Source organism: Xiphias gladius, chromosome 14, assembly GCF_016859285.1.
Source record: "Xiphias gladius isolate SHS-SW01 ecotype Sanya breed wild chromosome 14, ASM1685928v1, whole genome shotgun sequence".
Taxonomy (NCBI): domain Eukaryota; kingdom Metazoa; phylum Chordata; class Actinopteri; order Istiophoriformes; family Xiphiidae; genus Xiphias; species Xiphias gladius.
In genome coordinates this window covers 10,257,330-10,281,459 of record NC_053413.1, presented here as the reverse complement: position 1 = coordinate 10,281,459, position 24,130 = coordinate 10,257,330, and the positions used below count along the sequence as shown (strand labels likewise).

General features: G+C 40.5%; 2 protein-coding genes and 1 non-coding gene across 5 annotated transcripts; 1 reads left to right on the top strand and 2 right to left on the bottom strand.

Annotated features, from left to right (window-relative positions):
- Positions 1-4,211: 4,211 nt before the first annotated feature.
- trnap-ugg lies at positions 4,212-4,283 on the bottom strand. The gene has a single exon. It is a non-coding gene; the product is annotated as a tRNA-Pro (tRNA).
- A 2,741-nt stretch (positions 4,284-7,024) lies between these two features.
- sept2 (septin 2) lies at positions 7,025-16,859 on the top strand. 3 transcript variants are annotated; one of them, XM_040143646.1, is made up of 13 exons: positions 7,025-7,182; positions 8,109-8,150; positions 9,158-9,272; positions 11,249-11,335; positions 11,584-11,707; positions 11,994-12,128; positions 12,299-12,416; positions 12,693-12,794; positions 12,962-13,107; positions 13,667-13,750; positions 14,858-14,918; positions 15,448-15,541; positions 15,720-16,859. In XM_040143646.1, the coding sequence occupies exons 2-12, from the start codon at positions 8,127-8,129 to the stop codon at positions 15,529-15,531; spliced, it is 1,080 nt and encodes a 359-aa protein (XP_039999580.1). In that variant the 5' UTR covers positions 7,025-7,182; positions 8,109-8,126; the 3' UTR covers positions 15,532-15,541; positions 15,720-16,859. The 3 variants fall into 3 exon arrangements, with proteins under 3 accessions (XP_039999580.1, XP_039999578.1, XP_039999579.1); XM_040143644.1 differs by having other exon boundaries at positions 13,667-13,789; XM_040143645.1 differs by lacking the exon at positions 7,025-7,182 and adding an exon at positions 7,281-8,027 and having other exon boundaries at positions 13,667-13,789.
- Positions 16,860-17,650: 791 nt separating this feature from the next.
- stk25b (serine/threonine kinase 25b) lies at positions 17,651-24,042 on the bottom strand. The gene is made up of 11 exons (XM_040144721.1): positions 23,595-24,042; positions 21,959-22,189; positions 21,741-21,797; positions 21,472-21,580; positions 20,285-20,442; positions 19,784-19,969; positions 19,200-19,345; positions 18,979-19,084; positions 18,815-18,886; positions 18,069-18,205; positions 17,651-17,962 (listed from the first exon to the last, which is right to left on the bottom strand). Exons 1-11 carry the CDS (start codon positions 23,622-23,624, stop codon positions 17,923-17,925), a joined length of 1,272 nt encoding a protein of 423 aa, XP_040000655.1. The 5' UTR covers positions 23,625-24,042; the 3' UTR covers positions 17,651-17,922.
- Between the last annotated feature and the right edge of the window lie 88 nt (positions 24,043-24,130).

Sequence of the window (24,130 nt, the reverse complement as noted above, 5' to 3'; positions counted from 1 at the left end):
GCTGTGCTGTTATCTGCTGTGCTTTAGGTTCAGGCCTGGCACACGGGAGGCACCCACCACCACACAGAGACAATGATTACTTCCACAGAGGGACCATGTTTTAGAGAGTTTTAAACAGCGAAGAGAAAAACTATCTGAGAACAACTACATGAGAGGTGGAGTGCAAGAAGGGCAGTTCCAATACACGATCTGTTTCCTTGTTGCATTTGTCAACATTTATTTTTTATTCTGCACTAAACTTTCAGCTCTCCTGGCCGGAGAAAACACAAAGAGTATGTGTTTTTTGTGTACTAGTCAATGTTTGGTTTGACTTCTAAGAAAGGGCAGCATTTCAACTCTGGAGAGATGAGTTGGGGGGAAATGGGTAATAAGAAAAACTGCCTGCAGCACAAAATGGCTGTCGTAATCCGGTTATCCCCCAGGCTCTAAAGATACTGGTCCTCTCCTTAGGAGTCTATCTTTTCTTCTTATGTCAAAACTGTCCTCCATGCACTCAGGTGGATTAAGGAGTCACACTGTAGAAAGAAATTGACAGGTACAGAAAGACCTGGGGGTGAAAAGGAAATGAAAGATGACACAGAGAGGCAGACCGGGTGCTCTGGCCAGGGGAGTGTGCCAGCGTCTGACAAAAAAAGAATCTATCAAGTCAACTACATGCCGGAGAAAAAAATGCGGCTCGTCCTACTAATTTACTGCATTGATTAACTGAATAATTATTGGCAAATATGATTACTGATTACATATCCATTACTCTTGTGAAACTGCTTTTCCTACTATAAATGGCTTAAGTGTTTGACAACTGTATCAGTGTTCACTGATCCTGCTGTAAATCTGACTCAGGTTTAATGGGTTTAAAGGCAGCGCCGCAGGAGTGTCCATTATTAAGATTCGTTTAGAGTAGATTACATGCTAGATAGATGATATATGCATATCGTCTTACATTGTTGAAAAAGATCTCTGTTTTAAGCGTACAGAGGGAGGCTGCTGCTGCAGAACATGCCATTTTTGCAATGGCCCAGTTGGCCTCCAGCTGAGATGATTAGTCGATCAAGAGAAATTTAACCTGTTTCGATAATCCCTTCTTCATAATATTCTAAGTACAAAAGACAAAAACATTAGTTCCAGCTTCTCAGTTGTGGATTTGTTGTTTTTTCTTTGTTCTAAACAATTAATTACAAAATTTAAAAAGTACTGAGCTAAAGTACCTAATTATGGTGCCACTATGTGGAATCAGCTAGTCTATATGAGAACAAACTGTTCCACAGTCTTTCAGATGGACACCAGTAAACATGTTCAACAGACTGTATCGATTATTTTGATATGTCTAATTTTCTTGTTGTATGTTTTTGTAATATACGTATGTACCAAGGACTCCCTTGAAAGCAGCACTGACACAGAGTGGAATATCCTGGTGAAAATAAAGTAGAGTTATTCAAATCAACCTGGTTTTAAAATATTAGATTAGTACAAGACAGTAAACTAAATCAAAATGTTAGTCTATTCATCGGACTTGGATATGGAAAGGTGGTCCCTCTCTCAGGTGATTCACCAGATTGGTGTGTTGTGCTTTTCTGCACATCATGGTAAACTTCAGCATGATTTCAGAATGTACTGAAACCTTTTAAAAGTACAAATACACACTTTTACTTGATTTGATTTGAGTGACTTAAGTAAACTTAACCTCCACCGCGTCTGGTACTGCACCATTGAATGATAGTAAAGTGGTGAATGGGTTTCTATCTGATTATGTGGAAAGTTCAGATGCACTCCTGCGTCACATTTTGTCATTTCAGCTCCAAATAAATTCACTGAAATCCAAAAACTGCATTCAAGTCTAACAAGAGTTTCTGACACTTCTGAGCTGTCCATTAGGAAACATTTCAGGGGGAAAATCCCCAAGATTTTCATTGCTCCGGGGGGGAGGGGATTTCACTAAATCTTGTGCTTATTCTCATGATACTTAGGAAAAGTAAAGCGGTTTTAATAGCTTTCGCCCTGACACATTGATGGTGGAATATGCTTTGGCTCTGTGGCAGATAGCTTCAATCCTGAGAGGCTGAGGGAGAGAGGAGGAGGAATGAGATCTGCTCGTCTCTGCCCGCTGGTACACTTTCATAAGGCCCCATCCAGGCTAAATTAATACACTTCCTCCAACATCTGAGGATAAAAGCTGAGGGCCACGTTATCAGCCAGCTTGTAATACAACCGAGTCAGCAGTCAATGAGATACATTTGCAACCAGGCATTTGTCAGCGACTCAGTGCCACAGAGGCTGGAGATTTAAAATGTCCTGCGGTAAATTAAGTGCTGCTTGAAAAGTGAAAGGTGCCGGCTAAGCAGGCGGCTGCTTACTTTAAATGACAGACTGGTTAAGGGGGTGATGATGGTGTGGTGATGGAGGGAGGATGAAACTGAACTAGGCGCTAGAAGCTTTTTTCTGATTCTGAATCCGATGCATGTCACTAGCTATGTCACTTCTTCCCCTTTCCCATTCTTTTCTTCACTCTCTCATCTCGCTCTTGTCATGCTTCAAGTACGAAATGATTGTTTTTGCATGTTTTATCAGCAGCCACTTTTCCCATTTATTTCTGTATGCTGTCAAAGTCACCTTGCAGAGACATAAACTTTGCTTCACACCGTCCTTTGTTTTTTACTTTTAATGTTATTGTTTAAAAAAAAAAAAACACACACACAAAAAAGAAAGGACTGTACCTGTTGCCTTTATATTAGAGCTCTTGAAGTCCTTTAAAGCAGTGCCAGCCAGGAGCAAAAGCCCATTGAGTTCACAGGGTGAGCGCTCACAAATTAAACCATTAGCAACAGTCCTCTGCACACACAAATGTGTCAAGGCCTTCGGTCAGTGTGTGTCGTGTTATTGTTGTGCACAACTGCAGCAGGGGCTTTTTAAATCAGTACTCACAAGTGCATTGGCCCATCATGATACTGTAAACATTAGGAAACATAAAATAAAAGCAGAATATGGTGTTGATCCGCCTTCATGTTACCAGTTTCTGCCAGTTCCCTCCAGTTGATTTTTTAAAATGTGGCGTAGGAAAGGAATGGAAATGAAGCTTCCACGAAAGTGGAAATAACACAAGACGTGAAAAGACATGAAAAGATACTGGTGCGGTCCGTTACCTTTATCTCTCTCGCTTGCTTTTACTCTCTGAGGAATCGGATTACAGCATCCATTAAAAAAACTGGGAATTATCAAAAACTACCATACTTATTCACAGCAGAGCAGGAACCCTTTTGCCATATTAAGAGGGTGGGTACAGGAAAGAGGCACTTAAAATATATAAAAACTCGCACACTTCATATTATGAAGCCACTCTACAAATGACAGAGCATGTTACCACTAAGAGGCTTATGGAAATAATGGAAATAGTGTAGCTCCTGTGGCGATGATATGCTTGCTGTAACAGAAAGGGAAAGAGACTGGTATTTACCAGGATATCTCCTGGACTCGTGTTAAGCAGAGCAGTGGCTGTCCTGAGCCGGACTGGAGGGAGGGAAGCAGAGATGCTGTCACAACAGCAAGCTCAGATAAGCCCCCACTGGGTGGAGACAGAAAGGCATTGTGTGAGCATATTTTTAAGTCGTCTGATGCTCCTCCAGCGCCACTGGAGTGAGGCTGTGTACAGAATGGACAGGTGATTTAGACCCCAAACATGTGACTGTTTTCATTTGTTAGCATGTTGTTGCCCGCCCCCCTCCCCTTTGCACAGGTGATGTGGAGTCTAAAAAGAGAGGAACTGAAAGAGGCCTGGAAACCACAGAACTGCTGTGCCTGAACTACTTTTCTCTATCCGTCCTGTATCTAAACTGGTAATAGTTTTGTTTTTGGGTAAACTATACCTTACTGACACAATATCTGTGCTGTATGAAAAGGTGGGCTTTCCCAGTACTCAAATTGAAATTTATGAAACTAAATTGTCTGTGTAGTGTAGGGGAAAAGGCGTCTCATGCAGAAAATAACGCATATAGCTCTAATATACATATATAAAGAAACAATAAACATAAACCCTTAATTGTAGTACTGCCAAGATCCGCAAGATCGTTATAAAAATTCTTTATGGACCATAGACATGCCCAGATGAGCGGTTAGTTATGTAATATGTTCTTGCAACAAAATAAGGGTAGACATATCACAAGAGTGCGATAAATTATTGCTTACTGTAGAAGAAAAATTGGACAAATATGACAAAAACTGGGCTCGTCCGGGATTTGAACCCGGGACCTCTCGCACCCAAAGCGAGAATCATACCCCTAGACCAACGAGCCACCGATGGGGAGAATATGGAAGCATGTTTGATATACCAATCACGTCCAGGGCGCCATGTATATTGTATATGTCGTCTTTGTTTCAAAACGTTGTCATTAGAACTGTGCAGGTTTCCTAAACATTAGCCAGGATCAGTAGGAGTAACGCTGGTTGAAAGTTCTAGCTAGCTGGCAAGCTAACCTAGCCCGTAAACATGGAGCCACGTACAGGTAGAGCTAACGGTAGCTAACTGCTCGGGAAAAAGTTCCTGACAACTTTCAAATGAGCTTAAAATGGAAAAGACCCCCTTTTAAGCACCTGCTGTTACCGCTGTAGTAAATGGAACTACCTTTTTTTTGTTTTTATCCATGTACAGCAGCTATCTGATTGTTTATTTTATTTGTAATAACATAGTAGGTTCAATAAACTATCCCGAGTTGAGGAATTACTTAAGAGCTGTATATAAATGATCAACTGGTGCAAACGGTCAGGACACAAAAAAAAAACCTTTCACTTTGTAGGATTTCACATTCTTTAGGCTAATCATTTGTGCATCACTATCTATTTTGAGCCCTATAATGTTAATCAATAAAAAATTGATTTTACTGTAAGAGGTGTAAAATATCACTCTTGTCAGTTTCATAAGGAGCCTTGGCCCCCTCTTTTGGCCAGCTCCCATTAATACAGGTTGAAATGTTTTCTGAAAGAAATGTCAGAGCTGCTAAGCGACATTTTCTTCGTCAATACAAGTACTGTTATACTCTGTTCTACTCTATTACTGAAATATAGGCTGTTTTTTTTTTTTTTTTGAAGAATTGCCATCATTAAAATATAATTACAATTACCGTATTTCTGCTGAAAAGATGACTATTATTTTTTCAGGTATCATCATTTCATATTCTTGGTAAATAGATATTAGGAGAGTCCCTTGGTCCAGCACATTTAGGCAGGCAATTAGTGTTAATAGGCCTTTTTCATAGCAATCGTTTTAACTTGTCGTGGTAGGAAAAGCGATGGTGTTACCAATAAAATTAACGACAAGTTCTTTTATATTCAAGTGTCCATGTCAGTGTGACAGTGACCCAGCATGCACGGTGGCACGAGCAGAAAATTGAAGCAGCTAAATGGAATTCAGACATCGTTAATTCTATTATTTCAACCTGTATTTTTCCTGCTGTAACATGTCAAAATGTCTCCTGTGAAAAAGAACTATTGGTTGATGGAGTGCCATGGCGGCGTACAGTGCCTTTCCATGTCCTATCTTGTGATTTTGTTGCCCTGGCAGCCATGTACTGCACATGTACTGAAACTTGTGAATAATGGTGGTTAGTATTTTCAATTGTACAACTGATTTTGGTGTTGATAATTGGGACACTATGGTCCGACAAGAGTAAGCTACTTACCTGAAACAAGGACATCATGACTAAAATAGATAAGACATGAAGAACCTATAATCCTACTATAGTATACTGAAGGATAGAATCACAGCTTATCAAACATCGCAGAAAACCAGTTACACAATGGGTTCACAAAAAGTAATACCATAGGACACAAAGAAAATTGAATGATATAATAACTAGAAAATATTTCGTACTGTAGACATACTAGAATCATTAATTGATAAAATAATCTCACTACAATATCCACTTATAGCTGTTCCGGCGCTTTTGACTATATCACACAGTCTTCCTCAGCAGGTGGAGTTGATTTTACTTTTGAGGCAATTTATAATGTTCTATTATTAGTTTATTATATTCAATGTATTATATTATATATATATATTCTGACTCTGCTACTGGTAGGTTAAAAGCGGTGATGACTCCAGAGGCAACGGGCGAGGGCCAGCAAATGCTCAAATTGGGCTGTATGAATAATATGAGGTACGAGTCAAGGTAATACTCTTTCTGGGGGCCCATGATTTCTAACTGCAACCCTGAATGATGCCATTACATCTCTGACTTTGTTTATCAGTGGTGTAGCACAAAAATGTGGGCCCTGCACATATACAGTCTCAGTGGGCCCCCTCCGACTCATTCATAAATCGATTGTCACACCTGTACAAATAACTGAATCAACAACAAACAACACATGCATCTGTAGTAGTTACTGTAACAAAGTGCTTATAACACATTTACCAAAGTCCGAACAATCTCTGTATATTTAAGCTGTCTTTTCTCAACATACTGTAATTACTGTGTAAACATTATTGAACATTATTTCTGTCACAGTTTTTTTTAGGTCTTTTAGGTCTTTAGTCTGGCCCCTACACTGAAAAGGGATTACTTTGTTACTCTCTTTCATAATGAGTGAAATCATGTTTTATTTGCAGAATTACAGTGAATTAGCTTCCAAAATATTAACGTAGTCTGTTGCAACACAGAAGTAGTATAATAAAACTTTAGAAACCTAAAGGCACTATTCATATAATTACAAAAAACACAGGATTAGATCCTGCTATCACTCTTAAACAGGTAATATTTTTTGAGGTACAAGAAATAGTCTGTCAAACTACTTGTTCAGCCACCACTAATAGTTGCTCATAACGTCAAATGTCACATTTCAGTGCTGTAAACGAAAACAAAGTTTTAGTTGCAGGCTTTTTGAGGGCCATCCTCATGTTGGGGCTCCAAGTACTTGATACCCTCACTACTCCACCACCGTGGTTAATATGACCCAATTGTTGATAATAATGTTTAATGTTTTTAATGAGCTGATTATGAGCTGATATAGTAAATACGGGGTGTGAGCAGGCTGACTTTCTGTGTGAACAGTGGGACAGGCTTGAGCCCCTCTCGCCCAGTGCATTGTGGTCTGTGTGCTAAAGGAAGCTGCTGCAGCGGAATCTGAAGAATTTGAGGTGTTCGCCAAGTCTGCTGTTCATCGTCAACTTAGCCTGCCTGTACCACTCTGCACTGTAAGGTAACGCCACCGATTTCTCTAATTCGCCTCTTATTCATCACAGAGTTGTCTCAGACGCTGTGTAGGTCGCGGTTTCGCTCCTAATCCGTCGACGCTAACATTAGCTATATAAATGAACATCCTGCAGGAGAAGCTACTCGGCTAGTTAGTGGTTAACGCTATGCTAAGCTCGCAACAAGTTTCTGAACAGCTAGCTAGGGCTGTTGGCTGGAGAAAAAGCTCCGATTTGGGCTCGTTTTGATAGCTTTTCAAGAACAAATTGAGGTTTTTCGTGGCAGATGTCAGCATCAGCCCGTTTAACGCCCACTGGGTTGGTACCGTTACGAAAAATAGCTGTTGCTAATTAACCGGCTAATTTCCATTTCAGTACCAGTGAACGTAAGAAAATTAGCACTGTTGGTTTCAGTTACCGTTACATATTTCTGTGATTATTCTGGGTTGGTAAGGCTTCTTGAATTGGCCCAAACTAGCTTCTAAACTACCTTGGACAGATACATTAGTCTAATGTTATATTTTATGTTGTCTGCTATAGTGAGACATTGAGCCGTTTTCATCCTAATACTCTGGGTGCTCTGGGTGTGTTTCTGACAGTTTCAGTTCACTATGGTGTTCGACACCGAATTACAACACAACGACCAGCAACAAAGCAGTAAACACATGGCACCAGTTGTAGAGACGTTGGGATGAATAGCATAAGCATAGCTTAGTCTGTTATCCTCAGATCATAGTATTTTAGTGGGACGCAGCTGTGATGAAGCTAGCAGGAAAAGGATATAGTCAGTTTTTTGTGGCGAGACACAGCACCCTCTCAAACCAGACTTCCTGTCTCTCACACATTCGGGCCTGTAAGTATATGACTGCATGAATTACCCCCATCTCAGAAAGGATGCACATAGGCTGTCTGAACTGTTTGTGTTTTCTTTCAGGTTTAACAAGGAGAAAAAATGTCTCAGGCCGACAAAATGAAGGTGAGTCTTGGAAAACGGCAACCAGATATTCAATTTTAACCGATACAGTATGCAGTAATACCAGACTCCTACTTCTGCTTTAGTGACTGTCTTTCTAGTTAAATGGCTTAGCATTATTTTTGATGAGAAAATAGTGTTGTATGTCAATGATACGCCCTTTTTCTTTGAGTCAGAACTTCATCTTAGGCGGTTTGGTTTTGTTATAAATCAACAATAAGTCTTCTGTCCTCTACTGAGTCAGTCAAGGATATTTTTTTTTTAAACTCAACATTCCCGCTTATTTCAGTGGTACATTTTGTGCCTTCCCGCTTTTCTCACATTATCTTTTGCAGTGTGTCCATGTTCCAAACACAAATATTAGTTACTTGTTGAATGCTTGGTCACTTAGGCAGATGCTCAGTACGCTGCTCACGATCAGCATGACTCACTGATGAGGCTTTATGTGGGTTGAAAGGCCCAAAGCAGCACACGAACACACTACTTAATCGGTCTTATCAGTCATGACCTTTGCTGATAAGACGGGGAAAGGAGGGTTTATAAATAGTACAGGACTGTGTGGCCAAAAAAGAGCAAACCAAATAAGGAGCGAGTACCTTTCTATTTGAATTTGCCATTGTCTAGCAGTGTCATGGGGGCTTTTGAGTCAGTCTTTGTAGGAAAGAGCCATAAACACTGGAATGAAGGGTGGAAGGTCTTTTGCAAACAGACTGCAGAGAAGTCACTGCTGCTCTCTCTAAATACCCCAGTTGTCCATGAGCAGATGTCTTCCCAGTGGATTCTAGACTATGACTATGATTAAAACTGTCTGTTATGTTATTCGAAGAACTATGTTCAACTTCAAACTGATTTAGATTAATCTTGCTAAAAAATGAGTTTAAGTAATAAAGTAATTAATCAGCCCCTGTGACAAAGCTACTTTTTTTTCATCCTAAAATTTTAATGTCACCAAACATTGTGACTATGATTACGACTCTTCTGTCTTTGTACTCTCCTTTTTTTTTCTACAGCAGGGCCAGTTCACCAACCCTGAGACCCCAGGGTACGTTGGATTCGCCAACCTGCCTAATCAGGTTCATCGCAAGTCAGTAAAAAAAGGATTTGAGTTTACATTGATGGTAGTAGGTGAGTGCGTCATCACTGTTATAGAGACCTTTTTTAATTTTTTCCTTTTCTTCTTGATTTTACGTAACGCTGGTTTTATTTAGTTTGGAAAATAGTAGTGCATCTCAGTCATAACATTTTCAATCTTGAAAGCTTAAGTAAACATGGACTTTTGAGGAATGCATTTTGGATTTTTGGCTCATGGGAATATGCTATTGGGATGAATTTATGGTGGAATTTCACCAGCGGCCTGCACAGTATACAGTTGTTGCTGTCATGTTTTCTTTTCAAAATGGCCTTTTCTACATAAGTCTTACAACTCTCTCATCTCTGTAGCTCCTTTTGTTTATATGTTGAGAGTAAGTTTGTTGTTTTGTCTTTTAACCTGTCTTAAGTGATGCATAAGTGTATCTTAGTGTTCACCAAGGCATTTTGGGTAGTATAAAATGGCAGATGTCACATCAGTGTAGTTGCTCAGCTGGCGTCAGCGGCAGTGTAAACTGCTGGATGGGAGGACTGTGACTGTGTGAACCCTGTGCTTGTTGATAAGGGGGGAGGGTCGGAGCTCCCCTGAACACTGCTCATCCTTTTGCTTTAAAATAAACCAGAGAGGAATGTAGCCTTTCGGCCACGGGGGACTGATTTGTAGAGTGGACAAGGCCTGCTGGTCCCTCGACTGCAAGAATACTCATTGAGTGCTTATTTAACCTTCCAGGATCTTAAATAATTCAGTGTTTTCTTGTACATTTAGATAACTGCACTTCCATCACAGATACAAATAATATACATAATGAAAATTTGTCCGCATTATACATCTATTTTTATACTCAATGAAAAACACAGTTACTTTTTGCTCTAAAGCTCTTTCCCACCTGCCTGTAGTGTGCATATATGTCAACTTTGATTTTCCATCCACTCTAAAATGCCAGTTTAGGATGTAGTAAAAACATCTGTAAATCTTTTGCCACGGCTCTGGTGGGAACAGTGGCAGCATTCCCGGGTATAGCACACAAGCTTTAGGTTGATTATGTCTCAGCATCTGTAATGTGATCCTGACACTCAAGGAACATAGTTTCTTACATTTCTTACGCATAGTTTCCCAAATTTTGTTCACTGCTGTTGCTTAAGCAAAACTGCCGCTTTAGGTTAATGGCTTTCCCAGACAGAAATTAGTCACATGGCAAGACTAAAACAATGTTCAATGGACCTGCAGTATCATGAGTTGAAAGACGCTTTTGTATCTAGAATAAGTCTGAGAATCAGGCCATTAGCATTTATTTAACATTTGTTAACTCACTTAAACTGTGGATGTTTTATTACATTTGTTTCCATTGTTTTTGTATTGAAAGCGGGTTAAATTTTTTTACTTTTCATATTTGAGGAAGTTTGTGGAAGTTTTTAAGATCTTACCTGTGTTGCATACAGCCAGTTGAAAAGCTGGCCAGTCATGATTTTTATTTTTTGGTCATTAATAATCAGACAGTATCAGCAGAGGCATTCAAATAAAGTCTGTCTCAAAGTTTTCAGTGTATAGTTTCAGATTTTCATGTAAAGATGGAGTCAAGCTGGAAGAGGATATCCATGTTCTTAGTTCTTGCTGCCAATTTTAAGGAGAGCGAAACTATCAAGCGGTTGTCCTCTTGCCTCTGCTGCTGACTGATTTTGAAGACTTGCACTGCTTACTCAGGTGCTGGGTTGTGTAATCAGCCACCTGACATATTTCTGGAAAACATTAACGGTGAAGTCAGATTGACTATCATGCTGATATGTATTTCCGTCTGGTGCAAGGCCTAGTGTATGTCACAGGTCTTGTTTCCTGCAGCACGCTGAGAATGTCTTTGTTCTCTTCTGTTGTTGAAACTGAACTCTGTATTAGAAGTTTTCCCCCAACCAGAACTTGACTGTGCTTTTGTAATTGTTTTTTTATTTTGATCCTGATTTCTCACACTAATGTTCATTGCGTGATGATAGTTTTATTTTCCTCTGTTGTCAAAAAGGTGAATCCGGACTTGGAAAATCCACCTTGATCAACAGCCTTTTTCTCACTGACCTTTACCCTGAGAGAGTCATCCCTGGAGCAGCAGGTAAAACACACACACACCGCCTTGTGCCCACACACATGTGATACATGCACAAACCCGGGCTGTGTTTCTTGGAGTGTATAATGTTATAGCTCCTCCTTGTGACCAAATGATCCTCATTTGTAGCCATTCTTGGAGTGTTTGTAAAGCACTTGATATATTGAAAGCACAAAATAAACACATTAAAGCCATTTAGTAAAAATCCTGGACTGACTGTCTCCTCATATTTTATCTATTTTTCCTTCTGATAGAAAAGATAGAAAGGACGGTTCAGATTGAGGCGTCGACAGTAGAAATCGAGGAGCGAGGAGTGAAGCTCCGTCTCACTGTGGTAGACACACCAGGATATGGGGACGCCATCAACAGCCAGGACTGGTATGAAATCTTTTTAGGGCGTATGCTGATGAGGAGATGAGGTATTTTTAGATTTTTAATTACCCACTGTTAGTCCTGCTATCTTGAAAAGCAATGGGCTTTTAACTTTTAACTTTTAACTTTGACAGTTAAAAAGAAGTTGAAATCTTTTAAATCACAATGATAGCAGGGGGAGAACGTATTTTTCATCTGGGGATTTGATTTTATTATTTAGTGGGTGGGCTTCTGGTACAGTATACTGTGATACAAACTGGATGTTTAATGTGACCTATATTTTTTCATCCAGTTTCAGCACTATTATCAGCTACATTGATGACCAGTTTGAGCGCTACCTCCATGACGAGAGCGGTCTAAATCGTAGACACATTGTCGACAATAGGGTTCACTGCTGCTTCTATTTCATCTCCCCGCTTGGCCACGGGTGAGTCCTGCAGTACATAATACTCACACACATACTGTACATGCTTCAGTTAATACGCTGAAGTTTCTTGTGTTTTAATTAACATTTGTCATTCTTTGCTTCTCATAAATCCTTACTCGAATCCTTTGTCTCTCTTTGACCCTGCGTTTGTCTTTTTCCTGTCTGACCAGCCTGAAACCCCTGGATGTCCAGTTCATGAAGGCCATTCACAATAAGGTTAACGTGGTTCCTGTCATCGCCAAGGCAGACACTCTCACCCTCAGAGAGAGGGAGAGGCTCAAGCGCAGGGTGAGAACAACAGAGTTGTCCATTGTTGAAGGGGGCTTCCAGTTCCTGAGATGAACAGTGGCTATCATGTGCTCCTGCCCACTGCTTTAGCCATACTGTAGGTACAACTCCAGTGATACGTGAAGTGTCAAAGAGGTTATGTCAGAAATTATTCTGATCAGCAGAATGTTGTCTTTAGTAATATTTCCAACGTTCTGACTAAACAGAAAACAATAGGTTGTCGTTTGTCAACATACCCGATAATAACCCGTGCTTTGTCACTGTTTTCTTTGTAAGATTCTGGATGAGATTGATGAACACGGTATTAAGATTTACCACCTTCCTGATGCTGAGTCGGATGAGGATGAGGACTTCAAAGAGCAGACAAGGATCCTCAAGGTAAACTCTCTGTTCCTTGTAAAGTTCCTTGTCCCTGAATGAATATAAACTTTCTTTCTTCCAAAGATATGTTGACGGTTTTTAGTTTTTTGGGTCGCAGTGTCATAATTCTTTATGTGGGCGGTTTAACCTCTAGAACAGACACATAAAAAACTTCTCTTCCCCAGGCTAGCATCCCATTTGCAGTTGTAGGATCCAACCAGCAGATTGAGGCAAAAGGGAAGAAGGTGAGGGGCCGCCTGTACCCCTGGGGAGTGGTGGAGGTGGAGAATCCAGAGCACAACGACTTCCTCAAGCTGCGGACCATGTTGATGTGAGTGGCGGAGGAGCTAGAGGAGGCTATAACCCAAGTTTTTCCTGACTCTTTAAAATTGAAAGTGTATTCTTTAAAAATGTTAGTGGTAGAAGCAACGTAACATTGAAAGGGAATAAGCTACTGAACTGTGCATATACTGCTGTTTTTTTTTTCCTACCAGTGCTGTGGGAAGAAAAAAAAGCTAGTTAGGTAATATTGTTGAGATGGTTTGCCAGGATGCCTTTAGCCACAATGAGAAAAAGTCTACCTCTGCCAGTAGCTTTTATGTTAAGGTGCAGCTAATTAGAAAAGGGGTGTATCCAAGGCAGGCAAGGAGATAAAACATTAGCTGTGTCCCAAATTGATACAGCATCACATGTCAAAAATACTATCAACATTAGCAGTATAATGTGGTTTCGAAAAGTTTGGCTAAAATAAAGACTTATGATTTTTTTTTTTTTTTTTTTAAATCTTATATTCTTGTGAACTCCATAACCAGACAGCATCTGCCCCCAACATCTGCAGTTTTCAAAACGTCTAGTATTTATTGGTTGTTGACTTTTCCACCACTGCACAGAACCCACATGCAGGATCTCCAGGAAGTGACCCAGGACCTGCACTACGAGAACTTCCGCTCGGACCGGCTCAAACGGGGTGGCAGGTTGTCCTCCCATGGTTATGTTCTGCCTCTGTCTCCTGCGTACGTACTTGTCTGTCAGCTTGCTTTTCTGTACCTCCCCCCACCTCAAACAGCAGACCTCTGAAAAGTCATATATATCAAGTACAGCAGTGTTAGAGATACATAGAAATGCCATTGTCAGACACATGCACACATCCCAGAAACATTTACCAAGGAGGATAATTAATGAGTCGGCTTATATGATGGGTCCTCCACTCATTCATCTCCTTTCTTGTTGATTCATAAAATGTTGAACTAGTATCAGTTGAGTAGTACAGTAACTCTAACTCATCATTTTGCATGTTGACTACACCAGTTAGGCCTTGGTACTGAGACAGAACTGAATTTAATGCTGTGGCCTGTAGTGGGTTGTAGTTTTACATGGTTAGCTGGTAGCTAAATGACATGTGTAGATTGAGTATATGTAGAAGTTGTAAACAGGATTACTTTGTGTCATTTAACACAGTGTGGATACATCATCATTTAACCCTCAGTGTAGACCAAAAAGATTCTTTTAGACTTTCCTCTAAAGCCAGACCAGGATAAGGGATTGGTTTTACTGTCTTCACATTGCCTCGCCATCTGTCCAATGATGGCTGTCTGGTCTTGATTTGTCCAATCCCATGAGTGGACCGTCTGAGGTACCGTTTTTTTCATTTGGGGGAGGTAACGCTGTTCCCCTGACTCTCACACTCACTGCTTCTCTCTTGAATCTTCCTGCTTTCATCTCTTTGTAGTCACTTGTTGTAGATGCCCACTTTTGTCCAGTGAGCTGTTTCTATCTTCCTGCAAAGAAAACCTCAACTAACCCACTGACCCTTTTTCCGCTTTCTCAATGTGGCTTTTGTAATGTTTGCCTAATGTTACTTAAATTGGTACAACATGCGCTCTCAGGCTTGCACACATACAAACACGGCGCTCTGCTGACCTTTCATTTTAACGCTTTATAAATCATCACACAACGTAATTTTACATTTATAACCTCTTTCACTGTGCATTTAACTTGGACTTAATGGTTCCTTTGTTAACTAGCATGTATTCTGAAGATATATTACAATACGAGTAACTATACTTGCATCATAATCACAGAAAAGGACCGGAGCCGGAGGAAATGGACAAGGATATGATCCTGCAGGAGAAGGAGGCTGAGGTAGGATATTTCAGACACCACGCCACTATTAGAAATTCATTTTTCATGGATCATCCTTCTCGATTGTCCAGGTTTCCTAAAGGAATAGCTCGACCTTTTGGGGAATACAGTCATTTGCTTGGAGTTTTTATTTTATTTTATTTTTTTACATTAGAACAGAGCCAGGCTAACTATTTCCCCCTGCTTTCAGTCTCTATGCTAGGCTAAGCTAACTGACTAGTGGCTGTAGTCAATCATTTATAAGAATTGTTTTTGTTTTGTTTTTGCAACTACAAATACATCTGTTAAACTGGTAAATAATTCAGGTTCACAGCTGGTTTCTGTCCAAGCAGTCGATGCGGAAGCATTTCTTTCTAATCAGTGATTTATAACTGGCAGACAGATATTAATAATACATTCAGTTACACTGACAGATAAGGGAAAGAACCGATACATAAAATCTCAGCTGTCTCAATGAATGGGCTTTGTTCTTGTTTTGAGTGCGATTGTTGTTTCCCTGTCATACATGTTGATGTTCTGTGTCATACAGTTGAGACGAATGCAGGAGATGATTGCCAAGATGCAGGCCCAGATGCAGAAGCAGGGAGATGATGGAGACGGCCCCCATGTGTGAAAAGTCTATGGTAGGAGCAAGACCTGTGGATACACTCAACACTCACTCTAATGCAGACACGCTGCATTTTACGCTGTATTATCTGAATAACGCGACACCATTGAGACTTGACTAGACTTGTACAATTTAAAAAAAACTCAAATTTGAATGAAAATGTGAATTTTTTTTTCTTTTCTTTTCCACTGTAGGTTTGAGCCACTGCTCAACTTTGACCAGAGAGATTTGGATGGAAGCAGAAAAGGTGTAAAAGCTGTCTGGTTATTGACTCGTATTGCTTGCCACTATCTTCATTCAGTCCCACATGGGATCTGGAGTCTTTTTTTTTTTTTTTTTTATAATATATATGCATACAGTAAAGTATATCCAAACAGTGTTATGTTTATATATTTACACACGGTTCTTTCTTATTTTTTTTTAAAGTTTCGTTTCATTTTATTAAAGTTTTTCCAGTTTTTTCAAATGAAGTCATGTGACCCATCTTTAAAAATGGTGGTATATATTTTTAATACAAACCCATTGGGATGTTTTGTTACTTTCCCCTTTTCTTTTTTTTTTTTTTGCTCCCTTTTTTTCGAGAAAACCAAAGTATTGGTGCTTCTTTTCAGTGCTTTTAATCCCAAAACATCTTTCAAAGCACATGCTAACATTAGCTCTATGAAAGAGCTTAATTGGGAGAGAAAACTGGTGAAAACTAGTAGCAGAAACAGCTTTTTTATTCCATTGTCTCAATATTCTTTTTGTCAAGTGAAAACATAATTTGAGATTACCACTCAAGCTTCCCACCATATAGGGTTCACCCTGCTCAGTGTTACTCACGTTATCCCACTCATATGCATGCAACTCTTGACCCCAGCTGCATTCAAGTGTTGTGAAGCTCCTTTTGAGTTTGATACGAATCAAATAAACTGTGATCCTCGACCTCTTACGGTGTTCCTGTAAAACCAACAAATGAAGGATGGGCAAATGAGGTGTTTTTAACTGTGACACACCTCTGTTTGGTGCTTTGGTGCATCTTTCAATTAGATATATTTACTTCATGTCTCCTCTATACTGTAAAGTGAAGTCATGTGCAAAGGAGCATTGATATTTTGTGTTTCATTGAGATTTAAGAGGTATAAACTTGTATGTGTCCCGACTGCAGAGTACTTTGTGCTTTCCGTGATCGCAGAGGTTAAAGGTGACCCGATGAGGTCAGTGTAGCCAACGTTTCCCTCACCAGCCAAGATGTGAGTTCTTGACATTCCTCTTTGTGCTCTTTTTATCCAGTATTCAAGTACCAAATATTGTACTTGATGCATATATTGTAATAAAGGTTTTATTAAACTTGATTAATCTTTTTGTGATTTAAACCTTTTTTCCATTTCTCAGTCGATAGTTTCAATTAGCATGAATCTACTTCATGTAACCAATTATCAGCTCATCTGTTCCTATTCAAGGTTCATTGTGATCCTACAATAAATTTTTGCCTAGTTAAACTCTGCTCTTTGTGGAGTGGTAATGTTAGAAGACCCTGAAGCTGCCCAACACACACACACACCAGCTGATGCTTACTGCTCCCTGTGTGTGTGTGTGTTGCATTTCAGTCAGTTTAATTGCCTCTGACGGACAAAACCACCATGAACCTGCCCTGACTGTAATAGGGCATCGCTAATTATAGCTCTGTGTCTGGAGAGTTTAACCAAAACCCAGAGCTTACATTCTTTTTTAGAAAGAGGAGGAAGTTAAAATAGTAAAGCAATTTTTTACAATCCGCAAAGAAATAAAGAGAATTAGACGTGTAACTTAATAAATGTCGACTATATGAATTACATAACTATTAACATGAACTATTTCTATAGGGATATGGAAGAACGCTCCACAACTGACCAATGCAATTTACAGTATAATAATGTACAGATCAGGTGGAACTGAACAGATAAAATGTCTGTATATAAGCATCAAGCAGCCAAAAAGGAACAGAATGGGCCATCTAGTATTTTGATATGATACAGGGCACACTAAAACTGTTGAGGAAATGTAAACCCCTTTCATATCGTGTTGTGGCTACAAGTAATTTATTTTCTTTCTACAACAAATCCTCTTTTCAAACAAAACATTGGAGACAAGACATTTTCCATAGACTTTATTATAGTTTTTTCTTCTCAATCTAACAGGTATACACAACGCTCTAAATGTCATGGCTTTTTTGTCTTAAATACTCTCCGCTCTTAAAGAAAAACTGTAAAAATATTTAATTACAACTAATTAAAATCTCTTCTGGGACAGAACTGGGAAGGGTGCAATGGTAGGGAGGAAGGGGGGGGGGGTTCTTCTGTGGTCCTTATTTGAGAAGTTGGCTGGGTCTGGGAGACAGAAACGGGGGGCGGGGTTAAGTTACATCCAGCTGGGGTTTCACCGCGAAGATGGGGTGGTGTTACCATTTAAAGAAAACCTGAAGGGATGACATGAAGCAGCAGGTTAGAATAACATGAATGGATGTTTCCTGTTGCATAGTGGACATCCAAAGCTGACCGTTGACAGACTGGCTGGTAAATCACCTGCACACTCTCTCCATCATGTGTGTGACAAGGCGGTCGGAGATGCCTGGACAGGACTCCTCAGCCAGGTTGAAGGCGTTTTCCAGCTCCTCAATGGCACCTACGCCTCCGCCACTTGCCCGCCGCTTCTCCTTCAACTAGTTGTCAAGAAAAATCAAATAGAAAGAAATTTCACAAAAAGAATGAAAAAGTTTGGCATTAGGGGAAGCACTCTTCTGTTTTACCCTTACTGGTAACAGTAATTGTATAGAAATCATGATCCTTTTTTATACCCTTTTACTGCGATAATAGGTACAACAACGAAGCAAGAGGTGAGGCAGAGTCAATTTTTATCATGAAGATCTGGTTTTGAATTTGTGTTTTAAATACATGGTTTTGAGTACAGTCCTGCATAAACTGCACTTATGTCATGAAGGAGGATCAGAGTCATTCTGGGACTAAATAAAACCTAAATTAGCAACAAGCCGCACCAGTCAGACATGTACTGACATGAGCAACCCTCTCAATAAATAAAATGAAATCAGCTTCCCAGACAACATTCACATGTACACAAGCAGTGCAGATCTTATCACTGCTGCAGCCCAGACTTGCGTCGTTATCAATGCAATTAATACATCAGGAGGAATTCTGAAGTGCTGCTAGCTTTAAGGTTAAAGGTGTTTGCCCTTTATCTAAAATCATCAGAAGTACCATGAAAAGCACCAGTCAAAGTTCTGTTTTCCCCACTTCCCAGACTCGGACCGTACCTCTCTAAAGATGGGTGTTACCAAAGCAGACAAGCATTGTGACTTGGGTTGCCTTTTCACCGAATCTCCTGACTGAGAAGAGGAAAAAAAGGGTGTTAGGAAAAAGCTAAAGATTTGACTCTGTCTGTGTGTGTGTCTATATGTATGTGCTGCATGTGTCTTACCTTTGAATCTGTGTGTGTGTAGTTCTTCTGTAACTTGTTCATAGAGTTGGGTCTGACCGTGGGGAAGGTCCACATGGGACATGTATCCACGTCACCATCAGCATCCCTAAAAGAAAGAAGAAATAGGGGTGTTAGTGAAACGAATTTGAAGAAATGTCTGCTTGGGAAATGGTGGATGTGTGTATGACTGGAATGCATGAATGTGCTTTCCTGAGACTCACATATCTGAGTCATCAGAGCTGGACTCCTCCCCGTGTCCCTCTGACTTCCAGCGTCGGTAGCGGTCAATCAGCTCTGTCAGATAGGCCGTCTTCTTGGTGTAACGTGTGATGAACTTGTGCTTCAGGAGCTCTTTGGCGGTTGGCCTCTGTGCGGAGGAAGAATAAAGATGGGAGCAGCATAAAAATCAACATTCAGTCACAGTGTTGTCAGTAGGTTCTGAAGCTGGAAGAAGAATCAGCCTGGATCTGTTGTCTAGTTAAAACATCCTTAAAGAAGCTTCAGTCTACCATCACATTGCTTAGATTTAACATATTTTGGGCACTTAACAAGACTGTGATTTGTATCATTTTTGTATATTTGAGAAAGAACAGAACAAATTCTAATTCCTAGTAATGACTGGGCATGCTAGTCCATCACAAAAAAAAAAGGGTTGGATAAAAGACCAAAGCCTTACACTCAGAACAGCAGTGCCAATCTGGAATTATTTTCCAATTTTCTAATCTTATTTAGCCCAAACACGCATGTCTGATCCCATCCTAGTTCTGCTATAATGCCTGCAGATGGATGCTGGTGTTTTACTTACAAAACGAGGGTCTTTATTTAGACAAGCCTCCACAAACTCTTTGAAGGGTTTGCTGTAAGGCCCCTCCAGGGTAGGAGGAGTGTTCTTGGGGATGAGGAAGAGGACCCTCATGGGGTGTAATTCAGAGTTAGGAGGTTCCCCTTTAGCCAGCTCAATGGCAGTGATGCCCAAGGACCAGATATCAGCCTAAGTGGGAGAGAGAAATGGGTAAGTAAGGTGGGTTAATTTCACATACACCTGAAACTGTATAAGGAATTAAAAATGTACAGTAGTTTCCTTCCCTAAAATGATGTGGATCAGATAAATTTTCCCATGCTTTAAATTTCATGTAATTATCAGTGCCACCACCAATGACAAAACCTTATCACTTCATGAACTCAGTGTCCCACCAATGTGAAACATCTCCTCACCCAGAAAATGAGAAATAAAACCTAAACACCGCGTTCACTCAAAGCGGTTCCACGGGTTGTCTCTTATCTGCTCCACTGACTCTGGCCTCACCTTGAAGTCATAAGCTGACTGTTTGATGACCTCTGGAGCCATCCAGAAAGGTGTGCCAACAAATGTGTTCCTCTTAATCTGGGTATCTGTCAGCTGTCCCGCCACCCCGAAATCTGCCAGCTTCACGTCGCCCTGCTCCGACAAGAGCACATTGGCAGCTGGGAGAAAGAGACAGAGAAGGAAACACAGTCAAAAAGCAAGAACAGGTAATGCAGTGAACCTGTTAATGTTAGTCTGTTACTGTTTCATATGACATGCTAAAAAAAAAGCATCGAATAAATATGCCATCTCCCATAAATCATGCAGGCCCATTTTTGGATGATAAATAATAATAATAATTAAGTGTTGTTGCACTTAATTAAGGCCAATCAAGTGTAACGTTTGAAAAGCCTCCATTCCATGAAGTTTTTCTCAAAATGTAATCAGCAGCTTTCAGCACATTACATGTGCCACATGGAGGGACAGATGGACAAAGGATACTTCAGAGTCCCCTCTCCAGTTTCATTCGGACGAGAGGAGATGTTCAGCACTTTTGGTAGGAACAGAGTTTAAATACAAGAATACAATCTCTATGGATGATAGATCCACAAGCAATTAACCCAATTTTAATATTTATCTTCTATCTTTGTTGAGCTGCCATCTTGACATGGTTCATTTTGAGATTCTCTAATGATTAGCCAGCTACAGAGAACAGAAAAATTAGCCCACACAGAGACATAAATTTAACACCTTCAGTATGTTGGGAGATTTCAAGCTCACGGATGATGTAGAACATTTTTAAAGCTTGTTAGCACATTTCAATGTGTGGACTTATTCTGTCCAGCATCTGGTTAAGACTGGATGTGCATGTTGTTTTACAGCAGCTCTGTCATCATTGCTCAACGTTCAGTCTCTTGCTCAGTTGCACTCCAGTGCAGCATTTACCTGCTGATATGGGATGCTGAATGCTGCACTGCACATAAAAGTTAATGCATAGTCCCTAACTGCTCCTAATTAGCTCTGAATTAAGGAGTATTATATCTGGCTTTGTACCAGGACTACACTGTAATATGATATAAATTGATACTAATAACACGCTTAATGAAAAATAAGGAACGCTAGTGAGTCTGTTTCCCCCTGAAAGAGTGCTTTTTGTGCCTGCTGTGATTTCTCTACGGTCATCAATGTATGAGGAGAGTGCTTATTACCTTTGATATCTCTGTGTATCTTCCTTTCAGAGTGCAGATACTCTAGCCCCTTTAGAATTTCCCTCAGTATAGTAGCAATGTAAGTCTCTTCAAGAGGCCCTGGACGGAGCTTGGGTGATGAAGGTACAAAAGACAAAAATCAGAGAGCAGTGGATGTTGGGAGAGAATGCCAAGAACAGGTTAGTTTTTGCATTTCAAGTACAAAAAGTGCCACTTTGTAAGATTTTTATAACACTTTGTAAGCAGCATAAAAATAGAAACCTTCTTACCAGATCCAAAGCAGATCCTCCACCTAAATACTCCATGATAATCCACAGCTTGGTCCCCTGAGAGGGAAAAAAATATTAATGAGAAACTTTTCAAGTTTAAGATTTAAAACCACAGCTTTGTCTTTGATTGTATTGCACTGTGTGTCTCTAAACATCTTCATGTTATAGCTGTGTTAATCTGTGCATGTGTCACTCCATTATTTATGTTATCATCTCACCTTCAGGTAGGATCCATAATACTTGGTAACAAAAGGACTATCACACTGGCTCAGCACTGTGATCTCTTGCTGAATGTCTTCGATCTCATCCTCTGCCTCCTCCAGGTCTATAATTTTAATTGCCACCACTTCCTTCGTGCGGTTGTTGATGCCCTTGTAGACCTCTCCGAAGGAACCCTTCCCAATCCGCTCCTGCTTGGTGAAGTACTCTTCAGGGTCCAACCGGATATTCTGGTCCAGTAACAGCAAAGAATGCATTGAATTAGTAAGTGTATGTCATGATGATAGTTCTCTCTCTTGCTCTCTTGCTGTGAAACAACTTGTTTCACATATGAATGTTCTTTTATAAAGATTAAGTAGACCTGACATTAGGAGTTACTTCTATCTGTTGGCCTGTATTACAATGTTTTCATGAACTGCTCATATATAAAAAGACGATGGATGATTGACCTTTCTTATCTATGTCAATACCCATTTATTTAGAAAGTGCCTAGACTTTAGATCAAACTCTGAGCCACGATGTAATTCAAGAGGCATGGCACTTGAAAGTTTAGTGGATTTCTGTCTCCATAACAGACAACTCCTGCTTTGGTCCTCCTCACTTCGCACCGTCTACATCATAGAGGTTACTGTGCCCTGGGAGGATGCAGTGGAAGAGGCCTACAAATGCAATTCCTTTAAGTACGCTGAGCTGGTAGCCGATGCTGAACAATGTGGCTGAAAAGCTAAGGTTTGCCCAGATGAAGTCAGCCACGGAGGCTTCGTAGGCAAGTCAACTACTTGGCCACTTAAAGTCATGGGAATCTGAGGCCAAGCCCATCATCAAGCCATCAAAGCCCTCTCCAGTGCTGCTGAACAGGTAAGTCCGTGGCTCTGGATCAAGAGGAATGACAACACCTGGGCCCACAGATAACATCAATTTCATCAGGATAAGAAGGTATAAAAAGCAGGAGGGGGGGCGCACCGGGACGCAAGGTTGTTGCCGATGAGCGCTCTGGAGGTGTTGTGAGCCTATCATCAAAACACCTGTGAGGGAGAATGCCCACCTGATATGACCCCCATGACCCCCCCCCCCCCCCAAAATGACACACACACCACTATGGCTCCCACGTCCCCATAGGTTTGCATTATCAACCCCAGTCTTGTCTCATGTATTTAAAACAAATGAGGGATTGTATCACCTAGTCCTAAACAGAACCAAGAGACATGACACTTGACATTTTAGCGGTTTTCTATCTCCATAACAGCAGGAAATGAGTGATGACTTCACTGAGTAGGAGGCACTTAAAGAAGTAATTAAACTGAATATATTTTAGTGTCTACGGCATGTGACAACTACAATTCTAAAACAATGGAGGCTTTTAAAATATTGCTGTGTACTTTAATGACATTCACAGATTCTAATGATATGTTTTTTTGTCAGCTTGTTGACTGCTTTGCCAATGTTGATGCTGACAGTGGCAAGGAGATGAACAATAAATGAATTCATATTCGTGTGTACAGTAAGTTTTTCACTTGCACTGATGGCTGAGACCCCCATCCACCTATTCATGGAAAGCCTGACGGTCATGGGGGTTCGCCTTGTCTTGGACAAGAGGAAGGGAGGTGACAGTTGCTGAAAAGAGGATTTCTGTACCTGGTTTTGCATGTCTCGAAGGTGTGCCATCCCCTTAGCAGGCTAGACGGTACAGGGACACCCACAGCTCGCTCGTTCCTGAAGATAGCAAATGGTCCTTTCGGGTTTTTCCTTCCCTCTTAGCTGTCTAGGAAGCTAGCTAGGTGGCTAGCCAACTAGATAAACACCCAATCTGCTGGCTTTAACGGGGCTGTCACTCCGCGCACTGTTTTCGGCCTCCAAGTCCAACGGAGGACCGAACAGCCCGGCGACACAACGAGCTATTGACCGAGAGACTCCATGTATGTCGGCAGTGATGAACAGCAAAGAAAAAATGCTCCTTCCGTGTATTAATATTTAATTCATTTCAAGGAACGATTAGCCTGTTGTTCATTTGAAGCTTGAGGAGGACAAAATAATGGCCCAGACGGATGACGCATGCGCATTGTTTTCACAAACGCTGGAATTGTGGGAGTTGTATTGCGAAGATTAAATCTGTGTTCAGGTACTTGAAGAAGTAGGCTTCTTCTTCATGTAGATGCTAAAATCCATATTTT